Source organism: Drosophila bipectinata, chromosome 3R, assembly GCF_030179905.1.
Source record: "Drosophila bipectinata strain 14024-0381.07 chromosome 3R, DbipHiC1v2, whole genome shotgun sequence".
Lineage (NCBI taxonomy): Eukaryota > Metazoa > Arthropoda > Insecta > Diptera > Drosophilidae > Drosophila > Drosophila bipectinata.
Genome location: NC_091739.1, coordinates 24,166,140 through 24,180,376, shown reverse-complemented (window position 1 = coordinate 24,180,376; position 14,237 = coordinate 24,166,140). Strand labels below are relative to the sequence as shown.

The following is a 14,237-nucleotide window of genomic DNA, read 5'->3' as shown; positions in this document are numbered from 1 at the left end:
TATAAATCACAATTCATTGAAATTGTTTTTTTTCTCAACTTTCTCAGGTTCTCGGTGCAGTTGTCACCTACTTCATGGTGCTGGTGCAGCTCAAGTAAGCTGTCGCCAGAGTTGAAAAATTGTGTGTGCCAGGAGGAAAGCGATTGCCAAGGACCCAGAGTGCTAAACCGACCCATCCAACCCCGTTATAGTGCCCATTACCTCCCCACCACACTTCTCTGCAATCAGCAATATTATAGAGCAATTATAACGCAAATTATATATTTTATACCGACGCTGAGGAACCTGTGGGACATCATGGAAACATACTGGGGCAAATAGAAGCCAGCAAATATTTATCGATTTTGTACACGTGTAGAGCTTTCAATGTAAACTCAAAATGCTAACAAAATAAATGTGTAGTGACGATGCAAGGATGTGAATATAAATGGGGTGGTTATTAAAAAAAAAGTTTAATATATTTGAAGTTAACTATTTAAATGATTTATGTTTTAAAATTATTGGCACTTTTAATAGCTTTAGTGTTTGATAACCAGAACTATGTTCTCTCTTTTGGATGCAACTCTAATGCATTATAATCCTATTATTAAATTATAATCCTATAATGAATAGCCCTCATTAAATAGACACGTGTGTAATGGACTTAATGGCCCAGACTGAGATATCACGACTCACTGACTTGCATGCCTGCAGCTTTTCTCGTCAGATGTGCAAAACGAAGTTAATTGAATTTGAATTATAAATTCAAATCTCTCGTCCCGACCATATTAGTTTTGCTCTAAGGAGCTGCTTTTTGGCAGGCACAACCGTTGCTGAAATAATGAGTTAGCTTTGCAAAATAACAAAATAAGAAAATAAGCAAGCTTAAAACAATCATCCGCAATTGCAGGCAACAATTAAACGAAATGTGGCAAAAATTAAATTCGGAATCACACTTATGTGTGTGAATCTCCACATAGCCATATATGTTTACTGCTCTTATGTGTGCATATATATATATTTTTGCGTTTTGAAAGCGCACTTTATAGTTTTTCAAATTGCCCAACTGGGCTGAGTTGAAACTGAACCAACACAACAAGAAAACGCTACACAACGCGAACTTTTAATGCGGCCACGCTCTGTACATTCGGGCAAAGTTTTTATTTCTTGCAGCTTTCATAAAACAAAAACGAAAAGCGAACTGAAAAGTGACTATAACTAAAACTGCGCCGAGAGTGTGAGTCAGGTGAGGTAAGATGAGGTGGAGCGTAGAAGTATCCGCCAGATACTGCCACCACACTTGCCCCCCCAGCACACCCTTCAGCGCTACCTCTTCCCGCTCAACCGCTTCTTACTGTTAATTTCTTTATTGCGCAGACTTTCGTCTGCCAATGAAAGTTTCTTGACTTTGGAAATGCAACAACAATAATAAAACTACTTAATTTATAAGTCTATGGTTTAATTAGTTTTCTTTCCTTCGTGTCTTGTTTTTTGTGCTCGTGCGGGGCCACGGAGGGAAGCAACATCTTCCTGTTCTTGTCTGCACTTTTAATTATCTATGCGAATTTTTCAGCCCCATTTGTCAATGGCCAGCGCGATTTCTTTTCAAGTTTTCAATTTGGCATTTAGCGAACAAAGTAATTAACATACCAGCATACCATACCATACATTTTACCATTCCACTGTGTTTAATGTCATTTTTATAGAGCCCTAAGTACATTACCACTTTGTTTTACATAATTCTACTTGTTGAAAGCAATTGTTATTTTTAGGTGACTGTCCATTATATTAATGGTGAAATTAGGCAACAATGTCTTAATATACATAAGTGGTTCATAAAATGTTCAAAATTATTCAAAATGTTTTGGAAACATTATACGTATCTAAAAATAATGAATTTACATATGTTATTTATGAAAGTGTTACTTATATTGTTTAAAGTTTTTAAATAAAAAAGTAACTTGTCCTGGATCGACGTATATTTAAAATTTGATTTATGCAAAAGTTATGCAATTTATATTCCCTAATTTTATGTCCCTAAACACATAACACTTTTGATGTAAAAAGATAAACTGAGTACTAAAAGGGTAAAACATCTAAATCTTCAAACATATCACAGAAGCTTGTAAAAGTTTCATTAATGTTTTGATTAGATACATACTTTTATAACTTAATAATATATACAACGCACTCAAAGAAATATAAACTCTTTAGTTTTTCCTGTTGACCCTAACCGTTAACATTTAATTTCTTAGTTAAAGAAAAGGTATCGGCACGCTTTTTTAGTTGGCAACATTTTTGCATTCGTCTTGATTTTTATTGCCACATCTGGTCGCGTCTCGCATTGTTTGCTTTAGAAAAGGGGCAGCCCAAGTTCAATGCATGCAAAGTCAAAGTCGGAACCCTCCGCCTTCTTCTCTGGGGCCCCTCCACAACCCCCTTACGGGGATAATAATTGCTAGCAATCAGCTAGTGGAACAATAAAAGCCAAAAACAACAAAATCTAAAGACGGAAAATAAAAGCAACACGAGCAAAACGCAATGCAAACCAAGACAACGTTATGGAAAATGTTCATTTTCATTTAAATGAAAATGAGGAAACGGCCGACAAGTTCAACGACTCACAACTGCTTAGTAAGAGGTAAAAACTCTCAATCCAAATCCAACTCCAATTCCATGTGCACTAAATTGCTTAATTGTGAAATGTTGAAAAAATATAAAGAAACAATTATGACAGAAATTATTTCGGCAAACCAGCGAATAATGCAATTTCGAGCCAATAGATTGGCCCACACACATATCTAAACGAAAGTTCATAATTTACTTTCGGCACGCACTTCGATCCATGTGAGTTTTCTTGGGGGGCGTGGCACTGCCTACCATAATCAGATTTTCTTGCCGATCCAATAGAACGAAAGACTGAAGACACGAACTTGGGTTTGCAACTCCGGTAATGATTATGCACAAAAATATTGTATTGTTGTTTTTTTTATTTTCAACAGGTATAAATCTGTGTAACTTTAAAATAAATACATTTTTGTTAATATTTTATTGAAAACAACTTTTTTCAAGTTAAAATTGGAATTTGGTTCCAAAAAGGGTAAACGTCGAACTTGGTTTTTTATAAGATAGAAATATATATGGGGTTTGATTTTTTGCCTGATGTGATGGGGATAATGGACATTGTCTGGTGTTGGATACTGATTGGCGTGGCTGGATGATCAGCAGCGGAGCGTGGCCAGTCTGCGCCGCTCATTGAACTTCTCTTGCGCAAATGGCGAGCCGGCGGCCCCTTTCCACCTCCTCCTGCTGGTCCTCCGAGGAGCCAGCGTGTGCATTTTTCTCTTTGACCGATTTTCATGGCATGATCTGTTTTACGGCTTTCGGTTTTCTTTTGCCATTTGTTGTTGTCGCAATCGTGGGGCCCGAACCGCAATCGGATATATTCGTGGATCATCGTATTCGTCTTCGCTGATCGTTCGTGAGTATTTAAGTGGCTCCAAACGTGTTTGCAGACATTCAGTTTCAGTTAACGTCTTGAGCGCTTCGGTTTACCACTGTTGCTCATACGCCGCGTTGCCCGCTGGATATATCAAATAAAGGATTACCTCTGACCACTAACTAACCAACACTCATTCTAATCAAGGTGAGCAAACTCCACATCCCAGACAATAAAAATATACACGCCCCCGTATTCGGGGTTCCATTGACTTGTCAAGCGTAGGATAATGCGTGGAATTTAAATGAGTGTGCCGAACAATATTCGCGGTGAAGTGAAATACAAAAGAAGTTGAGGAATTGTGAGTCCATCCATTGCAGCGTAATAAATTCGACAAGAGAACAATAACTTGCATCGGAATTGTGCGAATAACTCAATTTGAATGCCAGATAATAATAAGGAAGGCGATTTATGTTGTCCAACAATGGCTGTTGACACTTTAAAAGAATGCATAATATCTCCAAATATTTGCTGAGTTTTTAACTTGAATTGAAGAAAAATATTCATTGACGGGGAGTGTCTTACAGTTTTTGATAAGAGGAGTAATAAAGTGTTGCCTTTTCCCATTTTTAAATAAAAGATAAAATAATGAGCCATAAAATTACACCTTCCATTTTTAAAGAGAATTTCGGTGAATAAGCTCTAAATATATAAATTCTTTTAAATAACTTTTTAACTCACCAGCTAGGTTATAATTTTTTGAAATATTTGGTAGCTTTTTTTAATTTAAATTAATTTAAAAGGATTATTGTTCATAATTAAACAAACTACTAAGACCGTATCACTACCATATAATATTATTACATTAAACCCTTTCGTAAGATAATTTACTGGAACCCATTTAAAAAGCTTACCTTTTTTAAATTCTTCTTTAAAAATATGTTCACATAGTGTGACATACCCACTTGTTTACAAGCTATTTCCTAAAGCACTTAAATGCTACCCGCGACGGATGCCAAAATTCTTAAAAAGCCAACATTACCAAACAAATAGGTAAACAGAATTATTTTAATGACAGCAAATGGCATAGGTAGAGAGGCAGAAGATAAAACCTGAAAGATACAGAAACCGAAAGCACTTTAACTGGAGCCGAAAGATCTAAAAAAGAAAAATAAGTTAATATAACTCGTTTGTGTCCGTTTTTCCAAACTCTTGGCCGCTTGATTTTCGTTTCTTTGTATTTTGAGCCGTTTTGTTTTGCTGAAGATTTTCGCAATATTTGCAATTGAGTTCCAGGCAAGAAGGTAAAACTCGCAATAACTATTAGTGCAACAACAAGACAACAAGAGCTGCTGTGGCAACAACACTAACCACACACAACAGTGTGCACACTGAGCAATTTGAGTGTGGCCGTGCCTCCTCCAGTAATTGCAATTCTAACAGGTTGCAAGTTGCAACTGCAACTGAAGTTGCATTTACAGCCGGTTGTTGCCACCACTCGCAGCATGTGCAGCACACTTATTCCGTATATCACGCAGCCAGACTCAAATATACTCTCGGTCTCTGGCTCATTTCGAGAGCTTTTCCTCTTACCAGCGTCCATTCCAGCTGCTGCAACTGACCTCAATGAGCTCGGTGTCTGTGGTGTTGCAAATTTGATAAATATACCCATTGCCGCAAAAATAAGCCTTTGTGTGATTTTACAAATCCCTCATCAATTCTGCCAAATGGCCAGAAGAAATCGGTCATTCAGTAAGGAGTTTGTCATGGGAAAAATATAATCCTTTGCTTACTTTTGTCATTAACGAATGAGCCTAATTAAACTTTGACCGATTAGAAGAGATTTATAGACTCCAAGCCCCTTGGGAATGTCAATTATCTCATGACAATAAGATGAAAATTATGAAGAAAATTATTAAGACGCAGAAACAAAAGTAAACAATATGAAAAGTATGCCCCAATGACCAGCAAAGCGTTTAAGCCAAAAAATAATACCTAGCCACTTATTCTGCTGGAATTACTATCTTGAAGTCAAGTGACTTTGGCCCGTTATGGCCCGAGCTTCCCTTATTATATTTAAAAACATATTCGCTTACTTAAATGGCACAAATAGCTATCGTACGTACTAGTTACTAACCTACACCTACAATGAAATTCGCTGAACCAAACCAAAACCCAATAAAACAACAGGGCCATGAAATGTTTTTGGGTCGGTGTCAGCGGCTTTCGTTGTGGGCCCTTACGCAAATTTTGTACCTCTGCTCTTTGCACACCAGCCCGCCGCGGTGGAGAAGTGGGATGGCGTAAGGGGCGTGGCCGGAGTAATGCATATTTGGCCATAGCCCAAGCTAATGAATCGAGTCAGTGACGTGTGACCGCAAGCCTTAAAAGTACTAAAGACGAACGTTTTGAAAGCGCGCAATTAAAATGTCAAAAATAATCAGATATTTTGTATTACGCATTAAATGGTGTGGCGAAAGAGGAGGTGAAATAAAGGGGTTTCTAATTATTTATTTATTTTTTAATTTCGAGACCTTAGCTTTGTGAAGCTTTATTTTTTGAGTTTGCATTCAATGGGTATCTGAACATATTTCTTATTTATTTATTGTATATTTATTCTTTTCTTAGATGATGATGCTACACCCCACACCCGACCAGCGCGTGAGCATCCGCGAGGAGCTCCGCGAACCTGAGGATCCAGCAGATATTGAGCGGGACATCAAGCTGATCCGCGAGTGGCTGGAGACACAGCCGCATCTGCCCAAGGACATGGATGACATGCGCCTAACAACCTTCCTGCGCGGCTGCAAGTTCAGCCTGGAGAAGGTCAAGAAGAAGCTGGACATGTACTACACTATGCGCAACGCTGTGCCGGAGTTCTTCTCCAACCGGGATATTAACCGCGAGGAGCTTAACATTGTTTTGGACTATGTGTAAGTAAAAATTATGATATTCTGATAGGGTAACTATGACTAAAAATGTATTATTTTATTAGGCACTGCCCTACCTTGCCGGGCATCACCCCCAACGGACGCCGCATCACTTTCATCCGTGGCATCGACTGTGATTTCCAGCCGCACCACATCCTGGACGCCATGAAGGTTGCATTGATGATTGGCGATGTGCGCCTGGCGGAGGAGAGCGTTGGCATTGCCGGTGACATTTTCATCCTGGATGCGGCTGTGGCCAGTGCTTCCCACTTTGCCAAGTTCTCGCCAACGGTGGTGAAGAAATTCCTGATTGCCGTTCAGGAGGCATACCCTGTGAAGGTGAAGGAAGTGCATGTGATCAACATCTCGCCCCTGGTGGACACCATCTTCAACTTTGTCAAGCCCTTCGTGAAGGAGAAGATCCGCAGCCGTATCACCTTCCACAACGACGTGGAGAGCCTCTACAAGGTGGTGCCCCGTGACCTCCTGCCCAACGAGTACGGCGGCAAGGCCGGAGGCATCGTTGAGCTCAACCAGTGGTGGAAGCAGAAGCTGGCCGACAACACCAAGTGGTTCAAGGAGCAGGAGGATAAGAAGGCCAACGAGTCGCTTCGCCCCGGAGCCCCTAAGACCACAGACGATTTGTTTGGAATGGAGGGCACCTTCCGCCAGCTAAACATCGACTAGGCTCGTTGTCCTTACCCCAAATCCCAGCCAGCTTGTCTAACCGTGTATATTAGCCGCTCATTGTTTAGTCCAAGCTCATGTGCATGACTCTTGCTTAAATGCTTCATTTTCTCGCCAGAACCCATTGTTATTTTAACTTTATGTTTCTCATCAGTACATTTCAGTAATTACAATAAAGAATCAGCAGCATATTAAGGAATGAATAAATAAAAACAATTTTTGTTTAACTTCATAAAGTTACAGGGCATCAGGACATTTGCAAAAAAATGAGCCCCTTAAAGGCTTATAAAAACTTCATTCCCTTGGATTTTCTTGTCAGTTCTAATAAATATATGACAAAAATTACACGTTACATCGTAGGGAAATATTTGTGGGAAAGTGTACAAATTTCAGGCCTTTTTACAGGTGAAAAAGAGCATTTTTTTAAACTTAATTTATTTTATTTTAGAGAAAATTTATTTATAGGGCCGTGTCATTCGTCCTTCAAGTATTCTAAGCATTTCATATAGCGAATCAAGATGCCTATGTCTGTTGAAAGACCCACTCGTGGAAAAAAAATCGTGCCCTTAAAGTTGTCCAAAATTCATCCAGAGATTGAGCCTGCAAGGCCAAATCTGAATAACTCGGAGGACCTGAAGCAGAGGCTATCAACTCTGCAAAACAGGGTCAACGATTGGAAAGCCTTTCACAAGCAAGAAACGGAAATGAATCTAAATTTATGGAAACACCAAATGCATAAATTTTAAGCTATAATTTAATGAATTAAAATGCCATCCCCTCATATTAATAGAGCGTACTTCTTTCTTTATTTTAAGATACATACATATAAATTGTCAGGAAAATTAAGAAATAAATGAATAAAAAGAATATGGGTCAGACTTAATGACCAACAAGAAGTGAAGTAGGTGAAGGATGGCTGCCATAGCCAAAGGAAGCATTTCTCCACGAACGACCCATTAAAATAATGGCCAACGGAAAGGGACTGATGCAGTGACTGGCCGATGCTTGATTGCAACTGCCACAATGCCACCCAACCACAGGCACATACACATACTGGAATGCATGAGCATATTTCACTCGTCGCATGTCGCCACTTTGTGCAACATGCACGTTGATGGAGGAAACGGAAACTTGTCGCATCTCGGTGGGCGGACCTGGAATTGTATGGAGTAAGGGAAGCCGGAAGGGCAGCATCTGAAGTAGCAGATTCCACCCAGCTGACTTATTCCTCTGACATATTGGTTCCGTTGCCATTGTTGTGTGCGCATTTCGGCGTATGAAATCAAGTGTTGCCAACATATCGCAGTCACGACTATACTCGGACATGGTCAACTGGCTTTCAATGTAAAGCGCTTTTGCCCCTCGCTCTGTGGCAGGGTTTATTCGGAATTGATGGTCCGGGCCAGCGTAGGAATTGTTAGGAATTTGTTTGAATGGCTGGATGGCCAAGTGGCGTTATGATTTCTTAAGCCCCTCTTACCAAACTTCTTAAATCCAGTATTGACCAACTCCGAAGTAAGAGTATTATTTTAATAGGAAATTTATATGAAAAGACTATAATAAATATAAGTGATTTTTTATTCATTAATTGAGTTATTTTCACTTTCAAATCATTATTTAAAGTTTTCAACTTGATAAATTATTCTCTCAACTATTCAGGACCTGATGTGAATAATGTATTAATGGTCTTTTTATTGGAATAAAAAATCTACAATTGTCTATAATTTAAGTTTTGTTTAGTTTTATCCATATAATTTAAAAGTTTATTGTATCTTAGCCATGAAATCCTAATAGCTATAAAAGGGTTAGCCAAGACATTTAGAACAAAAGTAAAAGCCATGAAGGAAGAAACAGAAAATAATCTTTTTAAACGACAGGATCTGTTTGTATTTGTCCGCCAGACTATGTGCATTGCGGCCATGTACCCGTTTGGATATTACTTCAATTTTTCTGGAATATTTTCAGGGCTGATAAGAGTCCTGGATGTACTGTACGAGCTTTTCAACTACTTTGTGTCTGTGCATATAGCTGCTTTGTTCATGTGCACTATATATCTAAACTACGGAAAAGGAGACCTCGACTTCTTTGTAAACTGTTTGATTCAGACCATCATTTATTCGTGGATGATAGCCATGAAACTATACTTTCGACGCTTTAGACCTGCATTGCTAGACGAAATTATGAAATATATCAATGAAAAATATGAACCAAGATCGGCCATTGGATTTAGTTATGTGACTATGGACGGATCTTATAGGATGTCTAGGTTGTGGATTAAAACCTATGTGTATTGCTGCTACATTGGTACTATCTTTTGGTTAGCACTGCCTATAGCTTACAGGGATAAGAGCCTGCCCCTGGCTTGTTGGTATCCTTTCGATTATACGGTAAGTTTTCTGAAATTATTTCTACCAAATAGTTTAAAAATTCTTTTACAGGAACCTGGGGTTTATGAGGTAGTATTCCTTCTACAGGCTGTGGGCCAGATTCAGGTAGCGGCTACCTTTGCATCATCAAGTGGCTTGCACATGATATTTTGTATCCTAATGTCAGGACAATACGACGTCCTTTTCTGCAGCTTGAAGAATGTTTTGGCCACCAGTTACGTGAGAATGGGAGTCAGTCTGTCAGAAATGAGGTGGGTTTATTTTAATTCAAGTTTACCTTTTAATTATTCTATTAATATTCTATTAAAAACATTATTAACAGACAATTCGAAGCTGAGCAATCGGTTTCCGATGCCGAACCAAGTCAGTACACCTTCTCTTTGGAGCTACAGAGTCCCCTCGAGCAGCTTTTACAAGAGAATCCGAAATCTGATGACTCTCCAGATTTTTCCAGGGCTTTCCGGGATAGCTTTATACGATGCGTTTACCATCATCGGTACATTATATCCGTACTAAAGAAAATGGAGCAATTCTACAGCCCGATTTGGTTTTTGAAAATCGGCGAGGTAACTTTTCTCATGTGTCTGGTGGCCTTTGTTTCGACAAAGAGTACCACCGCGAATTCCTTTATGCGAATGGTTTCTTTGGGCCAGTATTTGATCCTTGTGCTTTACGAGCTGTTTGTCATTTGCTACTTTGCGGAAATTGTCTACCAGAATAGTCAACGATGTGGCGAGGCCCTCTGGAGGAGTCCCTGGCAGAGGCACTCGCGGGAGGTGCGAAGTTATTACATGTTCTTTATGTTGAACTCCCGTAAACAATTCCAGTTGACCGCTGGAAAAATAACTAACCTAAATTTGGAACGTTTTCGAGGGGTGAGGGCCAAGGCAACACTTGTTTTTAATTAGGACTAATTTATATTCTTTTTAGACCATCACTACAGCCTTCTCTTTTCTAACATTACTGCAAAAGATGGACGCACGAGGCTAAAAAACAATTCCAGTTTTTGGTTTTACTTTTATTTGTATAGGTATTATAGAAAAATCATCGTTTTAATAATGGAATAAAAATATTTAAAGAAGGCAGCGCATTATACATTTTTTACTTTGGCAATCATACTCTCGTACAGAGCGCTACGAAACTATGAGGCATTTGTTCAAAAATCGCATTTAAAAAGGGGAGAATAATAAAAAAAGTTGGCTTAATCGAACAAAATCTTCTTTGAGTGGAACTTTTATTTAAATCCAGTTAAAGTCCAAATCATAAAATCATTAAAAGCTTTATAATCGGTAATCGCTCTATAAATTATAGAAGATACGAGTATAATACACTATAGCCGTGTCATAAATCTTATCAAATGCAAATTTATGCAAGTTATAAAGTTCTCTCGGCACAAATGATTTACGGCTCTATACGTGCTACACTGTATGAGTCACATATAAACCTTATAAACACAAAAAGTTAAGTTCTAATTTTGATCTAGCTTTTAAATTGCAGTTTACTAATCTCGTGTTTCACAAATTAAGCCAACACCTTTTGCGGCTCACAGAATAACTTTTTATTTGAACAAAGATAAAAGAAACTCTTTCGCTTGACGGTTAAATAAATATTCATCTGCATTATTGCATTATTAAGACTAAAAGCAAATTAAATCATATACATTTATAAGGTACTTGGGTTAACTCTTCAACGCCCTACCTCGCATTCGCCTCAATCACTCCAGTCGCGATGTTCCCCACATTCGTGTTAACTATATTTGAGCAAGTAAGATGCTTAACAAATTTTTGTTTCCTCTTGGTTTACTCACAATATTGTGCTTGGCATTTTGTACAGTATCAAAAATTGTTTTGTTACATGCTTTCCATTCTGGCCAAATACTACAATTTTCTCTTTGTTTTTTTGTTTCTTTTTTTTTTTATATATTAAATATACATTAGGCAAATGATCTTACACTTGCTTACAATTAGTTAATAGTTTAGCCCTTCATTTTGATTTTATAAAAATGTACAATGGGTTTTGTTTTTTGTTCTCAATCGAGCATTTCATCGGCAGATATTCATTATTACCTATGCACATATCTGCTTGCATATACATTTTGAAGTATATGCTCAGTTGACAACTTAAATATGTTGTATTACCGGTAATTATTATCAAAAAAATATATGTACGATTATTATTTATGCATCCTATAATCATTTCCCATTCCTATATCCCTTGTAGCGACTTTGTTGCGATCTTTTGTTAAATTTTTTTTGTTTATATATTACACAAAGCATAACAAGGCGAGCAGCCAAGACAACAGCAAAGCCAACAACATCAAGGCAGACAGGGCAATAATTTGCAATTGTTGCCGATTTTGATAAATGCAATGAGTGAGTTGTTGCTTTTGGTGTTGACATTGTTGCTCCCGTTTGTGCTGTACATTCCACATAGGGTTGCTTGTGCTATGGACTGAGTATATGACATTCCTGTTGCTGCTCACTTTGGCCGTTATTTGTTGTGCTTGTTGTTGTCGGTGTATTTGCTGTTGCTGTTGCTTCTGCTGCCGTGGCTTCTTGCTGTTGACTAGTTGGAGTCGCTTGCATCGCTAGCTTGCGAGCGAGTGCGCCGTACTCGTGCTGTTGTCGTGATTATAGTGCTCGGTGTTGACGATCACTTGCACCACATAGCCCTGGTGTATGCTGCACTCGTCGATGGGCACCTTGTCGCCCAACAGTTTGCCGCTGTAGAACCAGCGTTGGCAGCAGGCATCCACTCCTTCGGCGGCCTAAAATTGCATCAAATGTTATACAAGTTGTTCTAGTTATAATAACCTAACCACTTACCTGTAATTTCTTTTTGCACTGTCCGATTGTATCCTTGGAATACACCGGCAGTTTAACATCAGTCATATTTGATGATATGCGCAGCTTTAAAAAGATCTCGGTTCCGCCATCCACTGGCTCTGAGTATTCGGCAGGAGAATCGCGTCCATTCTCCTCCTTAACGATATTAATGGGATATGACAGACAGTAAATGGGCACTTTGTATTGGGTGCCCAGCTCATCGTAACACTCTGTGAGGTAGCTGCAAAAATAGTAATGAACTCGCTCAGTAACCAGGTGGGCCATCCTCTATTTATTATCTTATCATAAATCCAAGCCACCCCGAAAATACCATTAGTCAACCGAAGCCTAATACTAATGATTCAATGCCAAGTGGGGTAGGCAGTCAAATTGTCTGATAACGTTTGATAACGCCGGAATTACGTAGTCGAGAACCGCAGACATAGACGTCAAGCAAGGACATCGCTACATGCAACACGGAAAGTGGTGGAAAGGTCAGCAATGCATTATTATAAATATGGTCTACAGTCGTCAGCGAATCGTCCGTCGGTCGAATTGTCAGTCAAAAATCGATGTCTAATAAAAACTTTGGCTGGGGAATGGGTGTGAAAGTGGTTCGACACCAGAAATACCCTCCATGAGAGTTGTAAAGTAATTTTCTGAAAATAATTTACCATTAACTGATTGTGGGTAAATAAACAGGGGAGTGCAAACGAAACTTTTGTTAGAAAAGTAAGCTGATGATGGTAAACAACTTCACTAATGTGGTATTACTTTGCATTTAGTTACAAGAGTTCTTAAGAAACCTAATATCTTTTCAAGTTTGAATACAAAATATAGTAATTTATGAAAAACCCACTTAACTAAGCACTAAAATAACGTCAACTTAATTGGTTTTTCTTTTTTTTTCAACAAAAATCATTATGAATGCCCACCTTTATTTCAGGCTTCACGCGTCCGCACTCATCATAAATTTATACATTACCCCCCAAAGTATGAGTCTGGCAAAGGACACCATCAAATCGCTGTCATGCATACGGAGTTATGGCTACACAAAGCCCCCCGTATACATTATTGATTTTCCTGACCGTACGCGTACTCCGGTAGACGACGGCAATTAGCATGCAGCGTCATTAGCGGCCAGTACAGGATTGGGGCAACTTACCCATTGGGCACCGAGACGTTGGCTCCGTCCAGGATCGCCTGGGCCATTTGAAAGTCCAGGGCCTCGGCCGCGTTGGTGGCAGCCCGCAATGCGTCCCAAATCTCCTTGCGACCATCGAAAGCCGGCGCCGTGTCCCAGAACTCGTCTCGCTTTGAACGCAACTGGCCCTCGGTCAGCGGGACGTCAGAGCGCCAGCGTATAGTCTCGTGGCAAAGCGGGCGGTTTTTGCGCGCCGCGCCCAAGGCAATGCCTGCGATTAACGGGGCAAATTCAATACAGATATAGCAGTGATATAGGTGCCAAGGCCACTCACCTGCACTGGCCGGACGCGAGATGCTCGCAGATGAGACGCTCATCGTCTCGTTGTCGGGGTTCATACGACACACACAGGCGCCCATTGTCACGGATCGGCTTTTACGAGCAGTCGCACTCCGTTAAAAAGGATCTGCAGGCGTTAAATACGGATATTTAATTTATATATATATATATATGTACGTACATGCACCAATGTGTGCAAGTTCCGGAAAGACGGAAACTTACCTCCGCTCCGCCCCGCACAGCCGCCTTGTACGCCTGCTTCTGTCTGCTGTTGTGCTGTTCTCGTGTGCGTTGACTTGTGCTTGAATCTGTATATATTATGTATGCTTAGTTTCGAGTCGGGTGTTCTTTATTTTTATTATTGTTGCGCTGGTCTGCTTTGTATTTTTATTTTACCACAAACTCGCAGCGAATGACCAAGCCGCGAATCATGAATAAAACCCAGAAAAAGCGAAATTTTTAAATTTACCAGCCCTGGTAACAATTCCTTTTGGTATTTTTGGTATT

The 14,237-nt window shown here is 39.4% G+C and overlaps 4 protein-coding genes across 5 annotated transcripts in view; 3 read left to right on the top strand and 1 right to left on the bottom strand.

Moving 5' to 3' along the window:
- Orco (odorant receptor co-receptor) overlaps positions 1–400 on the top strand; it is a 47,695-nt gene extending 47,295 nt beyond the window's left edge. For both annotated transcript variants that reach the window (XM_070281524.1, XM_017243186.3), the window contains exon 7: positions 48–400. In XM_070281524.1, the coding sequence (XP_070137625.1) occupies positions 48–98 (51 nt within the window). In that variant the 3' untranslated portion in view covers positions 99–400. The remainder of the gene's footprint in view (positions 1–47) is intronic.
- Positions 401–3,486: 3,086 nt separating this feature from the next.
- LOC108126540 (alpha-tocopherol transfer protein-like) lies at positions 3,487–7,251 on the top strand. The gene is made up of 3 exons (XM_017243184.3): positions 3,487–3,625; positions 6,047–6,351; positions 6,414–7,251. The coding sequence occupies exons 2-3, from the start codon at positions 6,047–6,049 to the stop codon at positions 7,033–7,035; spliced, it is 927 nt and encodes a 308-aa protein (XP_017098673.1). The 5' UTR covers positions 3,487–3,625; the 3' UTR covers positions 7,036–7,251.
- Positions 7,252–8,873: 1,622 nt separating this feature from the next.
- Or83a (Odorant receptor 83a) lies at positions 8,874–10,548 on the top strand. Its single transcript, XM_017243083.3, has 4 exons — positions 8,874–9,422; positions 9,474–9,673; positions 9,745–10,297; positions 10,353–10,548. Exons 1-4 carry the CDS (start codon positions 8,874–8,876, stop codon positions 10,410–10,412), a joined length of 1,362 nt encoding a protein of 453 aa, XP_017098572.2. The 3' UTR covers positions 10,413–10,548.
- A 745-nt stretch (positions 10,549–11,293) lies between these two features.
- Positions 11,294–14,157, bottom strand: LOC108126541 (ubiquitin domain-containing protein 1). Its single transcript, XM_017243185.3, has 5 exons — positions 13,953–14,157; positions 13,726–13,857; positions 13,413–13,662; positions 12,248–12,488; positions 11,294–12,189 (listed from the first exon to the last, which is right to left on the bottom strand). The coding sequence occupies exons 2-5, from the start codon at positions 13,808–13,810 to the stop codon at positions 12,010–12,012; spliced, it is 756 nt and encodes a 251-aa protein (XP_017098674.1). The 5' UTR covers positions 13,811–13,857; positions 13,953–14,157; the 3' UTR covers positions 11,294–12,009.
- Positions 14,158–14,237: the final 80 nt, after the last annotated feature.

What these genes read in the sequence shown, in the direction of transcription:
- LOC108126540 (XM_017243184.3), top strand. Translation starts at nt 6,047, where the DNA reads ATGATGATGCTACACCCCACACCCGACCAGCGCGTGAGCATCCGCGAG. An exon ending in AACATTGTTTTGGACTATGT is followed by an intron (nt 6,352 to 6,413) that starts GTAAGTAAAAAT and finishes TTATTTTATTAG; the next exon opens with GCACTGCCCTACCTTGCCGG.
- Or83a (XM_017243083.3), top strand. Translation starts at nt 8,874, where the DNA reads ATGAAGGAAGAAACAGAAAATAATCTTTTTAAACGACAGGATCTGTTT. An exon ending in GTCAGTCTGTCAGAAATGAG is followed by an intron (nt 9,674 to 9,744) that starts GTGGGTTTATTT and finishes CATTATTAACAG; the next exon opens with ACAATTCGAAGCTGAGCAAT. An exon ending in ATTTGGAACGTTTTCGAGGG is followed by an intron (nt 10,298 to 10,352) that starts GTGAGGGCCAAG and finishes TATTCTTTTTAG; the next exon opens with ACCATCACTACAGCCTTCTC.
- LOC108126541 (XM_017243185.3), bottom strand. Translation starts at nt 13,810, where the DNA reads ATGGGCGCCTGTGTGTGTCGTATGAACCCCGACAACGAGACGATGAGC. An exon ending in CTCGCGTCCGGCCAGTGCAG is followed by an intron (nt 13,663 to 13,725) that starts GTGAGTGGCCTT and finishes CGTTAATCGCAG; the next exon opens with GCATTGCCTTGGGCGCGGCG. An exon ending in AACGTCTCGGTGCCCAATGG is followed by an intron (nt 12,489 to 13,412) that starts GTAAGTTGCCCC and finishes CTATTTTTGCAG; the next exon opens with CTACCTCACAGAGTGTTACG.